We start from the raw sequence: 24,879 nt of genomic DNA, 5'->3' as shown, positions 1-24,879 counted from the left end.
CTTCAGTAGTCCCTTTCAAGTGTTACTAGGTTAAAACTAGAATTTCAGGCAAAAGCAAAGCCCATTTGCTATTGAATGCTAAATTAAGATATCTGTTTTATTTCCTCTTTCACAATAGTTTAGCCTGTCAACATGTTCTGAAAAGATAATTTAACCAAATTCACTAAATATTTGCAGAATGGTTGAATGTAAATTACTTGCTCTCACATGGCTCATGTAATGCAACCCTAAATTGGGTTGCATGAAATAAATACAAGGAAGCTGAAAAATCAGAGTAAGAAACATAAAATTTGTGAATTGATTGAATTTGAAAGCATTAAAACAAGTAATGTTGTCTGATATACTTCGCTGGATTGACAAATGACGTGGAAAATCTCACTAATGTTGATACACAATACTAGGTCAAGAGTCTCTGTTATGTTATCTTCTCAGATTGTATTTTATGATTTGTCATAAAGGTGATATTCTTTTATGGTATAATTGAAGAGAATAATTATCTTCATATAATCAGGTTCTAATGCTTCCTATTTTTTATGCCCTTTGTTGCCAGATTGATGACACTGATTTGAATTTGATGGGGAATTGTGATGATCAATTGGTGCTTAAGCCTCATGGCACATCACATATGACTTGGGAAGCTACTGATGATAGATCAAAGAAAACCTTGGAAAATTATGAAGACTCGATAGATGGTGGACACAACAGAAAGGGACCACCTAAAAAGAACAAAATATGCAAGGGACAATCAAGTCATGCTTCAAATGCTTTCCTTAAAGATTTTTCTGGAGAATCAGAATGTTTTGATCAAGCTAATGAAATTTCAGATACCATTTTCCAATTTCAGACATCCTTGACCAGGGCAGTACATATAAGCAACATTACAAAAACATTTTTAACAGGGGAAAGTATGTTAGACTACAAACTGGTAGGAGGTGCAAGAATGCCAATGGATGGATTAATTTATGATGATAAGACTGCAAGTGAAATGAGTTCATCCTGTCACTTTCCATTGATAAATTCCCAAGCAATAGAGACAAATGGATTATTTGAAGGAGAGCATGTTGTTGGCAGAGAATATGATTTCCTGGAGCATCCTTGGGACAATATCAACCACCTGAGCAATCTGGAAGATGTAGATTCTATATTTCAGTAAGATACAAATTGCATAAAACTGTAAAAAATTAACTTGTAGAGTCATTTACAAGGAAGGAACGGTGCAATTTTTCTAGATGTATTTAGTATGCTACATTTTAGAAATTACAAGACTTTAAATATTACAAAGTAAAAACTATTAGTTACACGTTTTGAATTGTTAAATGCTGCTTGCTGAAACTTGCAGGGATCAATTATTTCCAAGCACTACAGCTGATGTGGATATGGCGTCTCCCATTCGAACCTCCTTTGTAGGAATGCAATGCAAGTCAACACCAATAACATTGAAATCTGATGTTTCTCTGAAAAATGTATGTATTGGGCCACCTAGAACTACGAACAAGATATTTTGTCCAGGGTAATGTGGAACATCCATGAAAGGAAGAAAGACTGGTTACTATTTTTTTTAATGCCATTTATGAAGTTATTCCTGTGAACATATTAATTAATATATTGAATTGCATGGTCAACCTTGTATTAGTTAAGCAGAAAAAATAAATATGACATTCTGTAATGTTTAAATCTCTCTTCTTGTTGCATCGTCAAGGTGTTAACCATTAAGGTCTTACTAAATTATTTCGTAAAGGTTCTCAAACAAAATCTTTATACATTTCTGAAGAAGGCAAGCACAGTACTAACTTTAAGAGCTGAAGGAATTTTGTTGGAAGATAGAAGCAAGGGTCTGCTTGTTTATTGGAAACAAATCACAAGAAGTTTGTTAATTCAAGAAGTACATCAAAGCATAGCGAAATATGAATAATTATATGAGAACCACTCATTAATGATTAAGAGTACAAGTTAACACCATGTCTCTGTTACATTGGTCAGGTTTTATTGATTATAGTTTTACAGTAGGTCATTTTTGGACATATTACAAATTGAATAAGATATAAAAGCAATATATATTGGCTTCTGATGTTTAAGCTTGTAATATTTTGCAGACAACATTTATGTGAGTTGAAGAGAAAAGCTATTTTCAAACAAGAAAATAAAGTTCTCATAAAACAGCCTTCATTCAACATTTAACCGAAATCCTTAACAGTTGTGTGGAACAAGAAGCCTTTCTAAGACTATCAAGCTATCATTGATACAAGTTATACAAAAGTATGCTATGTTCATGAATGCCATAACTTCTCATAAACTTAACTAAATTGATCAATCTGATATTCTAAAAACCCATGGTTCTCTAAGTTTCCCACTCAATTTCTCAAAGTAATAGGAAGATGGGTTTATTCTTTCACAAATGGGTTTTGAGGATTTTATTAGCAACAACATCCAATAGCGAAGTGATTCACTAATTTTGGAATCATCATAGGAAGTGCTTTTAACAAGGCAAGCCAGATATTCCATTTCTTGTGTTAGGGACATTTGCCAAAGAAATCCTTAACTATCTATCTATGCAAGATAAAAATTCTTCTCATTGCCATTCCCTTCATTTCCAAATAGCTAGTGATCTTTCCATGGCTTGCACCTTAGCTTTCTTGGGAACACCCTACATTTTAACGAAGGGCATGGACTCTTACACAGTGTAAAAAATACAATCAGACAAGAAAATGCACACAAGAATAAACAAAATTCACAATAATTGATACGAATAGAATGAAACCTAGCTTTAGTTCATATCAAATGGTGTGATGTATAATTATTTGGAATAGACAAAAAAATACAATTGGGGAGAATACCAAAGAGAGATCTCTTGACAAGTGTGTGATCATGACCATATAGTCAATCATTAGGCATGTCATTTGGAAAATTGTCCTTCATGCATGTTTGTTGACCACATAATTTTTGATCTCAGATTGCCAATCAATTATAAGAACAAAGTGTACGAAGGTTTGATTTCGTTCATGTAAGGTGCTTGTTATGATAGATTTTTTTGCCTTTGCATATATTTCCCAATAACTATCTTTAAATGCCATTCATCTAACATTTAAAAGTTGGGGATTCATTCTTTCAAACAATCATGGTTTCTCATTTTGTTCTCCATGATATTTTGTGGCTTCAAAGCAAAATAAATCTGTAGGAACAACCTTTTCTTAGTTGTATATCAAATAGAAGAGAACATTGTTTCCTTATAGGCTGAGATAGGCTTTGCAAGTTTGCTGACAACCTCTCTTTCCAAACTACACCTTCAATTACACAAGATTTCAGCATTACTAATAGTTGCATTGGACTTGGTCATTCCCTTTGAAATTCATTTACCCATTAAATGAAGAGGTTTTAGTCCTTAGAGTCTTGTTGAGTCTCTCTCACTAAATCTTGCTAAAGGTTTAAGCATTTAGAGTCTCTTGCAATGTTTCAGCCTTTTAAGGTGGTTCTGAAATCGTCGTCAAGCTCCAAAGGGGTTTTCATAACCCTTTCCAAGCTACACCTTCAATTACACAAGATTTCAGAATTACTTATAGTTGCATTGGACTTGGTCATTCCCTTTTAAATTCATTTACCCATTAAATGAAGAGGTTTTAGTCTTCAGAGTCTTGTTGAGTCCCTCTCACTAAAACTTGCTAAAGGTTTAACATTTAGAGTCTCTTGCAATGTTTCGACCTTTTAAGGTGGTTCTGAAATCATCGTCAAGCTCCAAAGGGGTTTTCACAACCCTGTCAATACTCGACGAAGCCTTTAAAATTCACTTTAAGTCTATCCCAAAGTCATTTTTTAAAAAAAAGGTTCAAGTTTCTCTCAAGTGTTGGACGTAGCCATGGTTCTCACAACAATGTCGGGAGCTGACAAGGTTTTTGAAACCTTGTCTTCTCTCGAAAAGTTTCTCAAAAAGCAAGTCACTCTTCAAAAAGTTTGAGACTTACAAATTTTCTCTAGTTGGCAGCTTGATGAAATGGTTTCAAAACCGATGTTGGGCCTCGACAAGGTTTTCACAATCTTGTTAGAGTTCGACCCATAAATCAAAACCTTCATGGAGCTCTCGTTGTTCGAAAGGAAAGATGATTGAAAAATTGGCTCAAAGGATAAAGTAAGTTTTGAAACTTCTTTTGAGGCTTAACAAGGTTTTCACAACCTTGTTGGAGCCCGACACCAAACTCACAACTATGATTGTCTTCATAAGTGATTGCAAAACCTTCAAAGAGAAGAAAGGAAGAAAGGGAAGCAAAGATAATATGAGGTTTCGAAACCTTTGTCGGTCCTCGACATGTTTTCGATAACCTATTAGAAAGCCTACCCATTGTTTCAAAATTCAAATGTTGCTTTTGAACGTTGGCACCAGAAAAGAACCCACCAACCAAGCATTGAATATTGTCAGATAAGGGTGCATTAAATGCTGGAGTATTAAAAGGAAAAGTAGCAAGAATTAAATCATTTTTCACAAGTGTTTGCAAGAGAATAGCATAGAGGACTTCAAAGGCGCTAGAGAAAATTTATAGATGGGAAAGCCGACTATCAGAGAGTAGAATTGTGCATGAGAAACTATTAAAGGGGTAGTAATCTCTTCATAAGTGATTGCAAAACCTATCAAAGAGAAGAAAGGAAGAAAGGGAAGTAGAGATAATATGAGGTTTCGAAACCTTTGTCAGTCCTTGACACATTTTTGATAACCTATTGGAAAGCATACCCATTGTTTCAAATGTTGCTTTTGAACGTTGGCACCATAAAAGAATCCACCAACCAAGCATTGAATATTGTCAGATAAGGGTGGAATAAATGGAGTATTAAAAGGAAAAGTAGCAAGAATTAAATCATTTTTCACAAGTGTTTGCAAGATAATAGCATAGAGGATTTCAAAGGCACTAGAGAAAATTTGTAGATGGGAAAGCCGATTATCAGAGAGCAGAATTGTGCACGAGAAAGTATTAAAGGGGTAGTTAACTGGTAAGTCATAGTCCCCCCAACTCTATAGTCATAGTCCTTACTCAAAAAGGGTATTTTTTCAAAGAAATTCAATGGTAGAAATCGTGTTTTCTTTTCATGACTTGCCTAATTTTTCCCAAATTCTAGAAGCTCGGTTTTGAGCTAAAATTCAAACAAAATGAAGTATAAATACCTTGGCTACGAACACTTAACAGGCCTGACTAGTACATTGCTAGAAATTGATGACACTAGACTAGGGCACATTAATCTAGTTGAATTTTGGGAAAGGTTGAATAGGGATAATAGAACTATCACTCAGAGGATGGTTGAGAGCATAGTTGAAACACTCGTAGAGTACTCATTGAGTTTTTAAAAACTCGCATTTTTTTGCTTTGCGAGTTTTTCAGCTAAAAAATCACCAAAAAAACTTGCCAATTTTTTGGGAAAAATAGCCAAGTTTTTGGTAAGTTTTTCCCAAAAATTTGCCAATTCTATGGCAAAAACTCCACTGCATAAAAAAAGGCCCAAAATTGTTAAAAAGTTATCTATAAAAACACCGCTTCTATTGTTGGGGTTTTCTCACATCTAACACCTTGTGCAACTTATCATTGCTACCCCTCAAACCCATTAGGGTCTCTACTCCCAAACCTCCACAAGTTAGTGGGATTTCTTGTGATATAAGAAATTTGATTACAATGAGGGGTCTGGGAGTGGAGACCAGAATCAAGAACTTAGACAACTAATTTTATCACTATTATAATATCATTGAATAATGATGAAGTATCATACCATCAATACCCAAGATTCAAATGTGATTATTACAAATTTAGAACCTCTCCCAAAGTTTTAACTAGACAAGGGAAGAGGAAGATGTGAAATGCTGTAATATGCAATTTATGAATTATGTTGAACCATGATGATGTTGAAAGGCAATGATCATAAATTCATAATAGTTGTTAGCTAACTATTATATTAGGATTCCACATGAGGATGCAATTTTGTACTCAATTTGCATTCAAATTAATCAAATTTAATAGAAATCACTTTAGTACTCATTTATGAATTCATTGGATACATCTTGTCATTGAATTTTGCAAAAAGAAATTGTTTCTAATGAAATTTAAGCATTTTTTTAAGTTGAGTTTTTTGCCGAGTTGCATTTTTTGTGCTTGTCGAGTTTGAGATTTTCTACTATGGTTGAGAGTGGTCCGTTACAAGTAGATGGCTTTCTAGTAGCAACACAATGTCTAGATCTAGTTTTGGAATGCATCAACCACTTTGATTTAGGCATTAGGGAGATTAGAACCAATGATAATGACTTGCTCATCACTCTTGACAGAGAGACTATCAGTGGTTGTTTTTGCTTGCTAGATGGAGAAGTTTATGCAAATTTTGACTTTGTGTTAGCTCATTCACTATTCAACGAGAAGGAAGGATATTATAGGAACATAGTTGCTTGGGAGTACTTTGTTGTCCCAAAGAAGAGCAAGTCTCAGTTGCCCTAGAGGGTACTTAGATCTCACTTTGCAGAGGAGATATTTGATATGGTGGCACTGCTACATAGATTGAAGGGTGTTGTCCTCATTTTTGTTTTCAAAAATGAAGGACCATTACATGAAATTTTTGTGAAAAAATGAAAAAAAATACTCTATGGCACGCTTCCCGAGGTAGAATTTCGACTAATCCTTGGACTGGCTTAATCCTCAGTCCATCCTCGAACTACGTTTTGAATTTCGTCAAATTTTGGGTTCGTTTGCTATGTCTTTCCTTCAATTTCGGGTTTTAAAATCCTGACTGTAGGTGGAGAATTTTCTTCAAACTGCAAGTTTTAATGATATTCATTGTTTTGGTCTTTGTAGGGGAATTTTTGACTTATTACATGTGCACTTTTATTTAAAAGATGTTACTTGTAATTTGTTTTAAATTTCCCCTTTGTTGTTTTTATCTTTTTTATTGTTTTTAGTCTTGTTTAGTTAAAATAGGGATTTTTTGGCTCAATTACAAGTAAACTTGCAGTTTGGTCTAAAAACCCCTACTTTAATGGTTTTCACATGTAACAGGGATTTTAAATCCCCATTACATATGTGCAAGTATTTCTAACTTGTTGTAGGGGTTTTATTTCCCTTTTACAAGTGCATAAAACTTGCATCTCTCTCCAAAAATCCTGATTTTGCCTTGTTAGTGAAAAAGTGACAATTTTAAACTTGCACTTTGGTCTAAAAAATCTGATTTTGCTCATCATGTTGAAAAAGTGAAATTTTAAACTTGTTATATCTTCTAAAAAACCCGATTTTCATTGTTTCATGCATTTTAAACTTGCTATTTGTTCCAAAAAACCCGAATTGCAAGGAAAAACGTTTTTTTTGAGGATTTTTAGCAAATTTTTGTGGAGATTTTATGGGAGATAGAAGGCGTTTTGGATTCCTCCCTATTTTTATGCATTTTCAAACATCTTTCACGCCACATGGAGGTTAAGATTGCTGGTTTTTAGCTTTATAACAGCAGCCACGTTTTTTCAAAAAACCACTTTTTTGGCCATTTGGAATGCCACGAATCAGCAATGTTATGAATTGTTTTGGCTTGGTATGCTAAGGCATTGAGGTTAGAAAGAGTCTTGGCCATTTTTCATGCCATTTCTCATGCATTTGCTGCCACGTTTTTCAGTTTTGAGCATTTTTTCAAAAACGTGGCTAGGGTTTTGGAATAAGGTTAATTTCTTTTTAAGAGATATTCTTCTTTATTTCAAAGATTAATCATCTTGTTGAAGAGGCATTTTCAGTTTGAAACAAGGTTTGATTTCTTTTCTTTCTTTGTTTCATTTTCTTGTTTTCTTGTTTCATTTTTCTTGTTTTCAAATATGTTGGTTCTTCCCCAAAAAAATCGGTTTTGTGAGAGAGATTTTCCCCTTTGTAAAACAATTTTAGAATTGCATTGTTCTTCCCCGTTTTCCCTCTTTACTTGCATTCGGGATTTTAAATCCCGATTACAAGTTGGATGAAAATAATTGTTCTTCTCTTACGGATAAAAGATTTAACCATTTTTTGTTGAAATTCCAAGTTGCAAAGATGAAAAAATACCCATCCTTTCAAAATCGGGTTTCTAGAACTGGATTACATGTTGAAAGTTCTTCTCATTTTCTTGAAGATGATCTTCCCAAAATCTTTTCATATTCATTTCCATCATCCGTACATACCATTCATCCATTCATTTCACACCTTCATTCATTTTCCCCATTTAAAGTCTACCTGCAGTCAACCATCCAGAACCCGAAATTGGTCCAAAATGCACTCAAAAAACACTTGAAAATGAGTTCTAAAGGTCCAATTACAAGTGCAAACTTGTAGTTACCCATTACGCATATGAAGTTGCATGTTTGTTCCCCGCAATTGCAAGTTAATGCTCTTGTTTTCCCCACACATGTAATGCAACTTCCAAAACCCGAAATTCACTTGTGAGCCCATTTTTGCATCAATTTCTCTCTTCCCTTGTCAGTCCGGTTTGCACACACGATCTACCAAATCAATGGATTAAGGCATGGGCCTTATTTTGCAAGCAAATTTCAAGAGTGAAGGATGATACAAAGAAGAAATACAACAACAATTCATGGTTGAGAGCATAAAATGCTTTCAAGACAAAGGTGGTCATGACATGAAAAGAGGAAGGCAGCTCGTTCCCTCTTGAAAAACTAGTATTACCCCAAGAAAGAAGACAAGGATGCAAGTTCCCGTTCCGGTTCAAGATGTCTTTACCAATCCAGAATACTTCAAGTTCTAGCATCCTGAAGCGACATGAAGATCATCACAGACCAAGGATGATGCAGTTAGAGTTGTGTCTTTAGACACATGGAATAATTTTAGTTATGCATTTGTAATTTCGTTTTGACAAGTTACATGTAAAAGTATTTTTTGTAAAAAGCAAGTTACACATTACTTGCACTTTTGTAATTACATGTAAGACAACTACAAGTTGTGTCCGATTAGGACTGTAGTTGGAATAAGTCTTAGTTAGTTAATGAAGTCTTAGTTAGTTATTGAATAAGTCTTGGTGGTTGAGAGAATCTCTCAAGTTAGTTAGGATCCTCCCACCTTTTTCTCAAGGCTCCTCTTCTATAAATACTAGAGGGGTCTATTGTAATATATATCTTTTGCGAAAGCAAGCAAAAACTCTGCCAAATTCACAACAAGAAGTCTTTGAGCTTATGTATGTGAATTGAAGGTTTTGAAGAATAATAAAGAAGGATTACTCAAGTTTTGAGTCTTTGAGCTACATGTTTGAGTTTGAATCTTTTTATTTCTTCCATGCAAAGTGTTTCTAAAGGAGCTTAGTCCAATCTGATTTGAAGTCTTTGAGCTGCAAGTAAAGAAGATTAATTAAAATAGGAAACTCTCTTGAAGGAGCAGCAAGTCTTTGAGCTTGCGTCTATTCTTGAGGAAAAATTACTGTTTGATAAGAAATAGCAGCAAATCTTTGAGCTTGCATTAGTTCTTGTCTTTGTGTTAAAAGAATAAATTATTCCAATCTTTGAGCTGTTGTCTTTTATTCGTTGTAAAATTTAGTATAGCAAAGGGTAGATAGGACTTCCAATAGTCAAGTCTTTGAGCTTGATATTACTGTCCCGTCCCGAAGGAAGTGACGGAAGTCTTTGTGCTTTCAAGAAACTTCATTTCCTTTCTCTCATTTTACTTGAAAGTGGTTACTGCTATTCATATTCAATCGCTATCATTTTCTGTGAAGAGAAAAGGATATTGTCTTTCTTGAAGAAAGAAGGAAGACTGCTGTACCATCCTATTTTTATTTCAGTTTTAGTTAGATAAGGGGAGCCTTCCCTTAATTAGGAGAGTTTTTACTTGTGTGCTGTGGTTGAAACCACAATTTTGTATATTTCCCCAAGTGTACAAAATTTTCAACCAACAAAGGGTAATGCCAATGCCCATGATTTTGAGGATTGAATGTTCATTTTCATCCAAGTCATAATTGTTGTGGAACAATACTTAGATTAGGCAACACTTATCAATGATCAGCTACACCACATGATAACCAATTTTCCTCTAAACAAGTTTTTCTACGTGTCCTCATATCTTTTCTATGCTCTAGCTTGTACAAGACAATGGCCCGGACTTCACCCTACTGAGGTTTATGGTGAAAATGTTCAGATATATAATTACTATACTGATTTACAATTGGAGAAAAGAGTATCATAAATTTGGGAGAGTTAATGATGCATTCACTACAAGGTTGGTCAGAGAGTTGTAAGGGGACTTGGGCCAAAGGATCTCTCCTGAGGAAATTCACTTGATTAGTTGGTATGGTAGCTACTTCATTCAATTTCAGAGGTTTACATGTATTAAGGTTGGTGGTTTTGATGGGATGCCTTATAAGTTGCCTAATTATCCTAAGGATAGATTTGTCCTCATTGATGTCTGTAGATAGGTAGCCAAAGTCAATAAAAGATGTGCTAAGAGGAAGAAAGGGAGTAGCCAATTCTCAATAGGCCTCAGATACTATTTGTGCAAATCCTAGTCTAATGCCCTCAACCTTGAGAGGGATGTAGTCAAATTCACTATGCAGACTTATGAGAGGAGATTCCCCTTTGATAGCAAAGATTTTATTAAGAACAATCTACATTTAGGCCACTCCTTCCATCACATCCCTCATCTTGAAGATTATTGGGCTGATTGTGTAAATGATTATGAGGTAAGGAGGAGGAGTTGGATGAGACTCATACTTATGCAAATTGTTGAGTTCAGATTGGATTGGGATATCTTTGGAGTAGAGGATGATGAATTAGATGTGGTAGATCCAATCTATACTAACTAGATCCAAATGCAGTGAATTGTACACATAGATTGGAGTTTTAGGGAGCTAGAGGACATTGAGACAAAAACTGCTAAAGTCCTGAGAAGGACTCAAGAAAGGTTTGCTAAGAAGAAAGATGGAACTTCAAAAATGCAGCCAAAAGGAGGACAAAATATTGCAGAACTGGGTAACCCCATCCAAACAATGGCTTCATCAAGTACAATACAAATTTCTACTCAACAAGTAACTACACCAAGAGGAGGAGGAGTTGGTGAAGAGCCTCGCGAGAGGAGAAGATAACCAGAAAAGACTTATGGTGATGGCCCACCCAAGGACAAGGGAGTATAAGAAGAGAAAGACAGAGACTAGGAAGTAGAAGTTGAAGAAATTGTTGTTGATTCTTTTAGACTAGACCCAAGTGAATCTGTTCTTCCTAGCTCTTCGCAATAAAATATCCATGAGAAATTCCCATCTAAGGTGAACCTTGTTTCCCTTCTTCATTTCATTCCCAATGTTATCGAAACCCCTCCATTAAGAAGAGCCTTGCATTTTCATCTCCCAACACTCAATTTGATACAGGAGTTGTAGATACTCCATCCTCATGGATGGAAAATACTCTTTCCAAAAAGAGAAAGATAGTCCCAGTCAATTTGCCTGATGCTTATATTGTAGGGCAGTTACTACAAGCATCTCCTAAGCCTAAAATGCTAAAAAATCCATCCAAATTGATGGAGGATAGTAATGCTGGAAAATTTGTTTGTAGAAATAGCCCATCCCTTAGCTTAGAAAAAGCTCAATCAGGCCACTATGAATGACAATAATATGACTAAAATTGATTTAAGTCCTCCAAATAGGGATGGAGATGTCCATAATTTTCAAGTGACAACCTCCAAATTAGCGGAAAGAACGACAAAGGATAAGAAAGATAAGGATGATTTGAAGAACGTTGTGTGACTCTTGACAGTTTGTCTAAAATCTTTAGTTGATCCCACTCCTTAGCCCATAAGGCAAGCCAACACTTTGACCCTAGCTCAACAGTTGGTAAAGAGATGGTAAGCAAGGTATAGAAGGATATATTGTACAATAGGGTCATGTTGTGACGTTTTCACACATCGCCCCATTGCAAATGGGGACCCTTACTTTTTAGGCCCTCTCGGTCTTTTGGTTCTCAGTTTTGTGGTCTTTGGAGCAGCAATATTGTTAGTGCTCTGAGCCTGCAAGTGAGTAGGGTCAATTTGATCAAGTCTGCTTTTCATTTGAGCAATTTTGGCTGAGTCTAAGGCATGTTTTGGCTGTCTTAGCGTTTCTGTATTCTGTCCTAGATTTTAGGGGTTTCGGTGAGGGTTTCGGGAAAACTGAATGTTGCACCGGAATCAAGACCCTTCAAGGAACCTCCCAATGAAATTTGAGCAACTTTCTATTTTTAGAAAGTTCCTATTTTTTAGGGATTTCACTACTCCTTAGAATGTCTTCATTTTGCCAAAAATCAAACTTACTATTTTTAGCAATTTCTATTTTTAGCAAGTTTCTATTTTTAGAAAGTGTCCTTTTATCCTGATTTGCTTTAACGTTGACATTTTGAAAAAGTTTCTATTTTTGGAAATTCCACTTGTGGCAGGGCCTTACAACCAGACGCTGAAGACTAGATGTTCACGACATAGTTGCATGGGTACTCGTACCGGAGACTCGGACGCATATCCCGCACCAGAAACTTGGTTGGAAACGTCTCCATAGAGAGGAGACTCCTCGCTAACGTATCCGCCCATCTCCCACCATCTCCAAGCCAAACAAAAAAAAGGAAACCCTAAAATGTAAAAAAAACAAAAACAAAACACAGGCAACAAAATAATCAAAATGCAGTACAAACGGAAAAAAAAAATGCTCAAAACAAATGTAGGTCACAAGGATTTCTTAAAACGTTGCAACAACCATTACTAAATTATTATATTATATTTAATGTTCAATGTCATATTTTCAGAATTTCTATAAATTATTAAATTATATTTAAAAGAAATTGGTGTCTTCAAGTACCCACATCTCCTATTTTGAAAAAATAGCTGTAACGGTACCAACACTAGTCTCCAAAGTCTCTAAGTACCCCCGTACCCATGCAACCTTGGTTTGCAATTACTTCTACATCCAGAAAAGTCAAAGAGCAGACAAAGTGATCAAAATTTTGCGGTGCGGGAGTCAGTCTAGGAGTGGAAAGCTCAAAAATTCATGTAACTCAGAAAATTTAAAAGATTTTCTAAAACCTAGAATTTCCTAGAGATTTGAAACCACTCTCAAACATCCTGCCAATATATACATGAAATATAACTTAAAATATGCATTTCAATATGTCTTTTTCCTTTCTTATACTTAAATGTTATATTTCATGTATATATTCTGATGAAGAGAATGAGACCGACTTGAAAAAAATCATGAAAATCCTTCCCCAAATCAATTCAATGCTCGGGGCAGTCAGGTGGGCGCCAAAATCAACCCATCATGGAATTCATCAAAAGTATGAAAATCCCTCCTAAAGGCAAAATAGCGCCCTAGTCTTGGATAGGGCGCCAAAATTGGTAATGCATGGAAAATGGTGGAGGTCATGAATTAAATGCCTTATGAAAAATTGCATCCATGTTTTGATCAAGGCGCTAAACAAGGGGCATCAAGGAAAATCTGAGATGAAAGAAATTCCACCGCAAAGTTGAAATTGCGCCTTAGGAAGAGATAGGGAGCCAAAATGGGGGGTCCTTGGAATTCAAGAAATGGATGCAATTCCATCTCCAATGCAAAATGGCGCCCATGGAGAATGCCAAAAACCTCAAATTCCCCCCTCCTAGCAAAATTCTGCCCTAAGACAAGGAAGGGCGCCAAATTGATGTTGCATGGAAAATTGTTGAAGTTAGTGATAAACTTATAAGGCACTGAGAGGGGGGGTTGAATTAGTGCAAGCAAAAACCTTAAGAATCTGATTACACCTCTTAACAACTTTAAAATCAATAGGCATGCAAGGAAAATAATCACATAAGCAAACACTACATAAAACATGCCAACCATAACACAATGATTTATATGTGGAAACCCAAAAGGGAAAAACCACGGTGGGAGTTAGTACCCACAAGATTCACTATCTGTAGAATAGAAACCTCTGATCAGTTAAGGTCTTACAAATATGCCCTGCTAGGAGCTTTGCCCTGTTAGGAGTCACCTGGTGAAGGGATTTGCTATGATGAGCCCTGTTAGGAGCAACCTCGCAAGAGGATTTAAACTCAGATGTTGAGCTACCTTGTTAGGGGATTTAGAGATTAAGGCTTGTCAGGACCTACCCGGTTAAGGGATTTTGCTGCCGTATCTGTTAGGATAACAATAGTTCAATGATCTTCATATAACACTTCTGTGTCTGATAAGATTTGCTTCAGTTCCTCCAAAACTTAAACAACACATCAATACAGAGCTTCACTAATCACCGCACAATCAAAATCTCAATACTCACCTTCGATCTCATACATGTATTCATAACTCATCACACTTTTTATAGACATCAACTTAGTCAGCTCATAACCTTGGAACAATTTCCTAGGTTCAATGAATCCAAACAAACTAACATTACACGCCGAACTTATGTTGGCCACTGACATAACAAACCAAAAATAAAACAAAATTGTACCGGTTTACCGATCTTAGTGACTTTATCACTACCGGTTAAGTGTTCTTCCAGATGGCCTGCTCTGTATATCAGATCTCGATCATCCTATTGAATCTGCTAATGCGGTTATGAATATAGCACCAAATACTTGTTTCCATCACTCCTGTAAAACCGCATCATCCAACTCTTCATCAATCGCCTGTATTGGTTGCTTGAATGCAACTTTGTTCCAATTAACCGGTTGGGGACCTATTTGCCGGTTCACTGTTAAACTGTCTTCTGTACTGGTTAAGCTTTACCGGTTGGCTTACAAGACATATGTGACTATAAAAGCATAGTTGCCATCAATGACAACATAAAACAAGTCACCAATCAACTCTTTACACCAAAACATCATCATCGAGCCAACAATTTCCCAATTTTTTGTATAAGTGTGCAATACAAAAATTGACTCTATTCATGACACATACTCCCCCTTAGCAATTACATGCTATTACAAAAATTTAAATCATTATAAGACTCGTACTACAACTCCCCATTATAATTACAACAAAATTTTGATTGACTCAACAACTACTCCCCCTTTGACAACAATGACAAAGGAAAGTAAATACATGAAAAGATAAATACATTTGCATCAAAATTGCATAGCATATATAGATATAGGAGTTCAAAATGTTTTTACAAAGTAATTTTAGAAAAAGAATCACTAAAATGAGATTTCTACTGCTTTAGATCATTATGCCAGGTCTCCAAAATAGTGCCGGTTATCTCCACATGTGTCTTGATCTGCCCTGCAAACCCCTCCATGGCATCTATAGTGCTCATCTCCGGGGTAGCAAGAATACCTTCTGACTCTTTATACCCTCTCTGGAAGATCTCAACTTTCGGTATCAACTGTGTTTGTAGTTCTTTCAGGGATGTTGTTCTCTTTACCTGTTCAGTTTCATAAGCCTTCAGCTTATGTTGAAGTTCTACAACAGACCATCCATAGTATATTGCAGAATCATTCAGGGGCTTAAATGAATCACTCAGAAATTCATGTTCTTTTTCTGCTTCCCGTTTCTTCTTTACCAAATCATCACAAAATAAAGAAAATTTTGCCATAGTAGAAAGGATCTTACCTCCAGTCTCCAATGCTTCCATCAAGTGGTCCTTATTAACAGTCAAAGCAACTTTAGCTTTATCAATATCTTTCATTAACTGCTCTGTCCTTAGCTTCTTATACTCCTTTTTTACACAAACATATGCCACATCCTCAAATGTTTTCATCTATTCACTAGCATCATTAACCAATTGACCTAGCTTATCAATCGGTGTAGCAAAATTGTCTGTATCAGTCTCCGGTAATAAGCTTGACAAAATTTCAATTGCATGTTTGATTGTCTCAGCTTCTTTCTGTTGTTCCTTCATTCTCTTCTTCTTTGCTCTAGATTGCATTGCAATGGCAATCTCCATTAATTCCGTAGAACTCTGCATATCCATAATAATGGGTCCTTGTATGCTTAATGCATCATTGTCCTCATCATCATCTATTTTCTTCTTAGAAGTAAAGGATAGAGGTGTCACTTTAGGTTCAGATTTCTTTGTTTCCTTCTCTTCTTCCTCTTTCTTCTCTTTAGGTTTATCCTCTGTCTTCTCTTCTGTCTTTTCTTCTTCCTTATTCTTTTCACTGTCATTTACCTGTGGCGGAACATTCTGTGTATGTACCAGTGGCTCTTCAGAGCTCGTCTTCTCCATCTTTCTTCTCTTCCTGTCCCTGTTGTTGTTCAGACATTTGCACATCATCAACCTGCACATTTACACTATCAGTTGCATCAACATCATCAGTAATGACAACTGTCTCTGTCTGTGTATTGACCGGTTGATCATCTACAAGTTGGTCTCCCATAACAATCTCGTCAGGTGTAAAATCACTGATACCAACATTGTTCGGAATATCTTCTGTCTCAAACTTCTCCGGTTGCTCTTCCTTACCAGGAATCAAACCCAGTAATTTCTTCAATATCAACTCAGTTTCCATATGAACTGATTGAGTCTCACCAATTAACATTCTTGTCAACCTTTTCTTATATCTAAAAGATGATTTTACCTTTGCAAGAATTTCATCTATCTCCTCTCTTGTAGTTTCAGGTTGCAGATTTTTAAGAATGAATTCAATACATTCTCTGTCTTGTTTAATAGCAGCCTGCCATCTTGCATCAATCTTATTATATCAAGAATTTGAAATTAGCCGTTGCAATTCAATTAGGGATTTGCTGTATTTATTCATCATGAAAAAAATTGCATACTCTATTTGTGTTTGTTCATCCTCACCAAAACTATAATAAAGTTTCTGTACAACAGTTAATAAACCATACTCCTTAACATGCATAATTAACTTTTCAAAAGATGTAAGCTTTGTTATTAGTTTCTTTATAGTCTAGACAGTGGAAGTTCCAACATCCTTTGATCTCTTACCACTAGCTCTTAAGGCTTTCTTCTCACCTTCTAATTCGTTTCTTCTTCATCGACAACTACCGGTTTCTTTGCTCGTTCCTTTTTCCTTTTCCTTGTAGTTACCGGTGCTTTAGGTGCAGGGGACTCAACGATTTTGTCTTTTCTCTTGAATTGTATCTTGGAAGGCTTCTCCTTCTTAGCTTTGACAGGTATCTCTTTCTTAACCTTTGCATCTTCACTTCTTGTTTTCAAATCGGTGGAGGTACCTGTTGGGGCACTTGATGCACTTGCTTGTTGTGCTGCATGTCTTGCTCTTGCTTCTGCAATGGCTTCCTTTGTAAAACCTTGTTTTTCAGCAAATGCCTCCACTTCCTTTCTCACTTTCTTAGCAATTACCGGTTTATTTAATTCAGAGTGCACCTGTAGAGATTTCTCCTTGTAGGTGCCAAGTCTTTCTGTAGTTGTATCTACTGGTTGAGTTAATAAGTGATTTGCATATGCCACCAAAATATCTGCCTCAACTTCATAACCCATAGGCATCACCCAAGTTGTCCTGGGATCAATTGCCTCCATCATACAGGTATCTGTATCAACCATGAAACAAATTGTATCCTTATATTTCTGGACAATACTCTCCAGTAACCTTTCTCTTGCATGCATCTTCTTCTGAAAATCTTTAAAATATCCCCATGCAATCTTATCAAAACCATTACCCAACATTCTAATGCTGTTCTTCATTTGTGATAGTGCCGGTGTGTCCTTAGACCACTGAACATCACCGATACCGGGAAAACAGTTCTGAAAGTAGAAAAATAAACCAATGATCAACTGTCCAAATTTAAACTTCAATCTCTTATCCTTCTTGATGGACTCTAGATTCAACATCAGTTGACCTCGCAATGCCTCAGACAAATCATAATCAACATCTTCCTTTATCATCCGGTATGCGGTATGAATGGCTGCAGCAGGGATGCTGTTCATCCTGCTAGAATGATATATCCGGTAACCAATAACCATTGAGGCATATTTAACTACTGGATTGTTAATATTATTCACTGTCATTGCTCTTCCATCCCATCTTGAATTAGTCATCTTTTCAACATCATTCTTAGGAACGGATCTCAATACTGGAACCTCACCGGTGGCACAAAGTCCGGTGACTGCCTGAATAGCTTCTTTTGTAATCTTATGTGGTCCGCCGAGCCACATAAATTGGTCGTGAATCCTGCTAAGAACATATCTGACATGTTCACCATCAAAATCATCAATGGAATTTAGTGTATGGTGAAAACCTTTCTCGGTAACCTTCTTAAACTGTTCCTTGAACACTCCATTCTTATCACACAGCAATTTATATTGGTCAAAGATCGCAAAAATACCAAGATCCTCCAATTTGCAATGATAAAAAGATATAACATGTTTTACATGTAACACTCGATAGGGAACTCTGGATAGGGCTATGGTGAGATCAGTTTCAACAGACTTAAACGGGTGCATTTTAAATTTAGGACAAGGTATGTCTGTAACATCTACTAGATGCGGGGTATCCATTGTCAAAGATTCAGACTTCAGAATCAGAAAATAGGATTTGTCGGATAAATACCTTTTTCCGCTTTCACAACTAGGGTTTTGACACCGACAATGTTCTCTCACCAATTGCCGATCGTGGATCACCTCAAATCTCCTCAAATCTCTGTCAATCCGGTCAGAAGCTGCAAACACAAACTTTTCTATGCTCTTCTCGCTCTCCGAGTGCTCACAAGAATCCAAAGTGACAAATGACATTCACAAGGTTCTTTTTATTTGCCCATTATCTACCACATTAAATGCTATTACTGGTAAAACCCTGTTGGTGTCTGTTTTATCATCTACCAAACATTAGGATAGGATACCCAAAGGTATTCTATCTTCTCCTGAAAAATCACTACTGATTCCAAGGTCTATATGTGCGAACAAGCCACTTTCGTGGAATAGCATCTTGGGTAGTGTATGCTGAAATTTCAAGGGGGACTTACATTTGACAAGTATCTTGAACTGTTGGACTTAGATGGATTTAGCAATTTTAGGCTCTTCTTTTTTTTTGGGAATTTTCTGGGATTTAGACTTTCAAAAGAAATGGAGAAAGGGAGATAGGGTTCAGGAAGGCTAATCTAATCCTACGAATTCTGGAGACGGTATCAATTGGGTGCCCTCGAGAAACCAAACCTTGCTTCGCCACACTAGGGACAACTACACAAGGCCGGTGCAATCTTCAATGGGTTGTGCTTATGATCGAGATGTTGGTATGCACAGGGGATGGGCTCAGACTAACTTTGCACGGTGAGATGGAAATCATCCATACACCAAAAGTATGAGCGGAGATGCACCATTAATTGACACTTATCAAATCCTTCATTCAAATTAACAACAATGAAAGCAAATCTAAATTATTTCTAACTAAGTGTTGAGGCAATTGAAACCATGCAAATCATTCAAATAATAGAGATTACAAAGCAGCGCACATGCAATATATTATCTGGAAATGACTTTAAGCAACAATACATCAAAAACCTCACCCTTTTCAAATGAGAGGAGGCAACCTTATATAGTTTCTCAAAATTAAACGAATGGCCGAGATCAAACAGTGATCAAGGGCCAAGATTGAAAGTCCTAAACCCTAATTAGGGTTTCCCGAAATACTATCAGTTCAAGCAAACAAAAGGGTGACAAGTGGCGCAGCTGCCAATTTTACTGAGGTGAGTGGCCACTTTCCTCATTCAAAGATTCAACGTATCTGGACATCATGAGCTTGACCTCCTCCATGGTGACACTTGGCAAACCGCCAATCTGGAAGTCGATGAGATCCACATCATCGACGCATGTGGCAAGGATGCCTTCCCACTCCACTGCTTGGGTGAGGAAGTTGTCATCGATGGAGAGGAAGTTTGCAATCTTCGAAAGATCGCTTTTGTTAATCATCCCTAAATCTCGGAAGAAGCTTGCCTGAATCTTGGCTCTCAGGTTCTCTGCTTGTAAATGCTTCTCCCTTAGGCTTTCCTTCTGCTAGATCTCTGATGCCACATGGAATACCTTGCCCAGGATCTCTCTAACCCTTGCCTCTGTCTCAAAACACTTGGTCTCGGATTTCTTCAGAACCTCAATCCGAGTGACCAGAGCATAGTACCACGTGCCGAAGTCGTACCTGTCTCCTGTCTGTATGATGCCTGCATCCACTAAGCTCTTCCTTGACATGCCTCGGATAACCTTCAGGTGAGGGAGTATTTCATTCTGAATTTCATCCACTTCTTCCCAATTGGATGCTAGATCCTAGATACGATCAATCAACAAAGAAGTTGCCTCATGTGTTGATACTAAGTTTTCTACTAGGGTGTCAGCACATATCACAGCGCCTGAAATCCACTCCTTTTCTTAAGTGTATGATCCCTTCATCTCATCATAGTCCTTCATTGATCCCTGCTGAAGAGGTTGTGGTGGAGTAGCTGGGACTTCATGGTTGAGTGGGCTGGTAAGATGGAGAACATACTTCCTCCACTACTGGTTCTCTTCTTCCACTTTCTTCCTCTTTTCTTTCTCATGAGCCAGCCTCGTCTTTAGAACGTTACAGGAGTCGTCAAAATATTGGATCTCTTGGTCCTGGGTAGGCTTACCCATCTCTATGGTGGTAATCTTGTAGTCGTCTGCGGTGACATTGTCCCTAGTCTTCCCTTCTTTGGGCACTACTATCTGGACTGTCCTGAATCCGGCACTGTCTCTCTGAATCAGGGAGAACTTCCTGGCTGGTTTGGGCGGTTTAGCTACGGCGGGTTCATTCACCTTCTCCAGGAATGCTGCGGTAACCTCCTCGGTTGAGTGGACATCCTTGGGAACCTTGGCCTTTATCCTTGCTCTCAACCAATCAGGAATGGTTGATTGTTCTATAGTGTTCCGATCAAACTCATCGTTTGCTTCTCTTGGGTTCGCTGGTATGCCATCCAAGAAGATTGTAGGGGCTTCATCTTGCCCCCTGTCTGGAGTTTGGAAGACCTTCTCCACCACTTCCTTAACTAGCTGGGAAAGCACTCTTACTTCATCACTCACATAGATGTTCATCTCTTGTTCCCCAATTGTACTTTGATCAGGCACAATGGAAGCAACACTTAGGATGGAGGGACTTTCGCTGGATTCTTTTCTCTCAACTACAACCCTTTTCCCTGTGCACTTTGTGGAGCTTCCACCCAACTCCTTTCTCTTTCGAGATCCAACACTTTCCGGATTCCGAGCATCACCGATGGAGGTACAAGGGTGGATGGACAGAGTATCATCCACTCCCATTAATTCATAAGTTAGAACCACACCTTTGGCCTTCAACTGTTTTGTCTTTTCAGACGCCCACCACCTTGAGTACTCAACCACCGACCTCATGAGGTCTGCTAGATCTGATTTTTCTCCCTCTGTCCAATCTATCAAGACTAAAGGTTCATTCTTCATCTTCTCAAAACCCGGCTGCTGAAGTTCTAGGCTTTCTTCCACCTGATCGGCAACTTTGAACACTTCCGTTGCTCTCACCATACTCAAAGGAATTCTTGACCAGAACCTCTTCCGGATCTCGAAACTATTGGCTGCATTAGCCCAGTAGTCTTCCAGATCTAGTCTGTGCTCAAACGTTGCCCCTTCGATCTTCTTTATCCTATGGAATGGAGCGAAATCTTTTCTTGCCTTGTATTGGTAGAAGGGATACCAAGCCAGTTCTTTCTCAGCGGTAGCTGCAGCCTATGATGATGGACATGTTTCCAGCCCATTACCAATTGTAAGTGAGGATGTCCCTGCCTTCTTCTGCTTATCCCTTTGAATCACTATATACTCCTCCAATTGTCTCACAACCTCAAGCAACACCACTCGGTTGGTAGGGTAAGCTGGAAGCTTGTATGGAGGCCCAAAGAATCCCTGAATTCGGAGGTAAGTGAACTTTGGATATTGGATGTACCAACACCCGAATCGACGGATGAAGTCCATAGACTCTTGAGAGAGCCTTTGGTGTAGGCCACCTTGAAGGGTCCGGGTAATGTGCATCAGGAAGGCATCATTCACCCTTTTGAAATGGAACTTCTCCTCCATATGGAGCTGGGGATAGCAATCATATACCGGAAATTGGTTCTCCTTGTTCCCAACTTCTCCTCTACAAGTGAAACCTCTGTACCTGTAGGTCCTGGCTAAAGAATAGAACAAGTAAGAACTCATGAAGAAAGTCCTATTCGCCTCCAGATTCCTTAGCTGGCTGTCTATGTTGTCGCTGATCATACGGGCCCAGTCTATCATTTTTACTCCATTAATTATTTCGTTAATGAAATAATACATCCAAGGTTCAAATGGAGCTCCCTGAGGATTTCCTATTATTCTATTGAGCAAGACAATCATGTCCCCAATGTCCTCCTTGAAGTATGCTCGCACTAGGCTCTTTCTCTGGCGTTTGGAGGCGCCCTTCCTCGGCTTGTCTAGCCAGGAATTATTGACTATGGCATAATATTCTTCCAGGTGATCGTGTTACAAACTGTTAGCTTTGTCCTTGGTCATATATACTGCGTTGTGGTACTCAAGGATCCTGAAGGCCTCTCTGATGGCCTCATCGCTGACATTCGCCAACACTCTTCCATCAGGTGCAACAATATCCTTACTGATGGGGTTGTAGTGTTTGGCACATTCAACTACTAGTTCATTGCACTGCATGGTAGGGAGGAAGCCGGCAACGTGCACGATACCACTCTTCATCATTTTTCGCGCAATGGTTGTAGGCACAAGGTTGTCCAGACCAAACATTCGCTTCTTAAACTCCCTCAGATTGATGTGTCCGAGGTTGGTGTCGCTGATGTTCTTCCACTTGGAAGTCATCCTTGACTCTGGAGGAGCATCTTTATCTACTTGGAACTTCATGGTGCTTAAGACCTGGAGATGAATGATGAAAACTTTAAGTGAGAAAATTTCTGCAGAATTTTGAAAAAAATAACGGGGCCGCGAAATGGCTAAGTGTTGGAAAATTTTCCATTTTTCACTCTCATACTTAGCCACAAAAATTGAATTTTCACCTCCAGACCCTCAGCCTTGAGGTCGGTTGAAGTCACCATCAAGTGTCAAAACTTAAAAAAAATTTCGTACTTAGCCAAAAAAATGATTTTCTTTCTCCAAATTTTCGAAAAAAATCATTTATTAAATTCTTAGAAAATATTCAGAAAATTCACAATTTTAATTTCACCTTTGACTTGGATAGGAATAAGGCTAGACTTTTCTCCAAAATATTGAGAAAATTCAGAAAGATGCCTTTCTCCAGAAGTCTGTAAGCCTTCTGCCAAAAATATTATCCCACTTCCAGCAATATCTAGAATTTCCTCCAGATGATCTTCAAACTGACATACTTTACTAAGCTCTCCTTAGTAATTTTGAACTTCTTGGTGTAATAATGAATTTGATAATGAAGTATTTGTAGACAAGGTTTAAGCAAAACCCCTAAAATCATCCAACTCATACTTCTAATTCTAAAAAAAAACTTTCCATTTTGATATAAGTTTGAAGATATTCATTAATCCTCCAATATTCCCTTTCAAAAAAAAAAAAACTTCCCATTTTGAATTAATATCTCAATAACTTTTTAATATTCTCTCAATATTCTCAAAAAAAACCTTTCCATTTTGGATTTATTTTGAGGATTTTTTATTTATTTAGATATTTCGTCATTTTGGATTTAATTTTGAAATCTCTGTGGATTTTGTGACATCATGTTGACTTTGTTTGACCTTCCATGTGTAGGTTGATTTTTCGAATTTTATCTCCATCTTTTTCAAATTTTGGCGGACTTTGCCAACCTCTCCAAGGTATGGCAGACTTTGGCTAGAACTCCTTCATGGCCTCCGTTAAAGTGAAAATTTGACTAAGGCTTTGGGGCGGACTTTGACCCTTGCTCCCACATGACCTCCATCAAGGTGGGGCGGACTTTGGAGTAGGCACCCTCAAGGTCTCCATCATCTTGACGGACTTTGGCTATGACACCCATGGACCCTCCTAGCCTATGGCGGACTTTGGAGGTTGCTCCCAACACTTGGCAAGCTTGGGCAGACTTTGTTGTTAGCTCCCACATGACTATGGCGGACTTTGGTATCTTCTCCATCTTGGGCGGACTTTGGCTATGACACCCATGGCCTCCAAACTCATGGCGGACTTTGGGCTTAGCACCCATGTGACCCCCCAAACTTTGGCGGACTTGGGAGAGTGCTCCTCCTTGGGCGGACTTTGGCGTTAGCTCCTTCATGGTCTCCTTCCTCCTTGGGCGGACTTCAACCTTAGCACCCATGTGACCTCTTCAACCTTGGGCGGACTTCAACCTTAGACCTCTTCAACCTTGGGCGGACTTCAACCTTAGCCCCTTCATGGCTTCTTAAGCTTTGGCGGACTTTGGCTTGGCCTCTTCATGGTCCCTTCAACCCATGGCGGACTTTGGAGTAGGGAGACATGTGACCTCCATTGGCATGGCGGACTTTAACCTTAGCACCCACATGACCTCCATTATGTAGGGCGGACTTGGAGCTTGGCACCCACACAGCCTCTTCAGCCTTGGGCGGACTTCAACCCTTGCTCCTCCATGGTCTCTTTAGGTGGGGCGGACTTTAGAGTGGGCACCCATGTGACCTCTAAACTCATGGCGGACTTTAGGCAAGGCACCCAGATGGCCTCCCTAAGGCATGGCGGACTTTGATGAGAGCACCCACATAGCCTCCTAAGGCATGGCGAACTTCATGCAAGGCTCCTTCATGGCCTCTTCAACCTTCGTGATGGGGTTTGAACCTGTAGAAACACTTCAAAACCCTTGTTAGCCAGATTTAGAAGAATTTTCAATGAAATTTCAAAATTTCACAGTTTAATCTAATTTAACCGGATTAATTTGAAATTTGAAATCCATGCTTAGGTGGATCATCTGAAGCAACAAAAAGCCTAAAATCTAGGGATTCATCTTTTTTAGGTCAAAACTTGGAATTTTCGATTTCCGGTCGAGGTTGGTCAGTAGTACAAGTGTAAACCCTAGGTTTGCA

General features: G+C 38.0%; 1 protein-coding gene across 3 annotated transcripts in view; it reads left to right on the top strand.

The window, feature by feature from the left end:
* Positions 1 to 24,879, top strand: part of LOC131031105 (uncharacterized) — an 85,165-nt gene that overhangs the window by 30,297 nt on the left and 29,989 nt on the right. For 2 of the 3 annotated variants that reach the window (XM_057962138.2, XM_057962140.2), the window contains exons 2-3: positions 551 to 1,149; positions 1,340 to 1,463. In XM_057962138.2, the coding sequence (XP_057818121.2) occupies positions 575 to 1,149; positions 1,340 to 1,463 (699 nt within the window). In that variant the 5' untranslated portion in view covers positions 551 to 574. Of the gene's footprint in view, positions 1 to 253; positions 275 to 550; positions 1,150 to 1,339; positions 1,464 to 24,879 lie in introns of those variants that run through there. The other variant, XM_057962139.2, reaches the window with a different exon arrangement.

This window comes from Cryptomeria japonica, chromosome 7 (assembly GCF_030272615.1).
Source record: "Cryptomeria japonica chromosome 7, Sugi_1.0, whole genome shotgun sequence".
Classification (NCBI taxonomy): Eukaryota; Viridiplantae; Streptophyta; class Pinopsida; order Cupressales; family Cupressaceae; genus Cryptomeria; species Cryptomeria japonica.
Note: the sequence above shows the minus strand (reverse complement) of the source record. Positions and strands in the feature narration are given on the sequence as shown.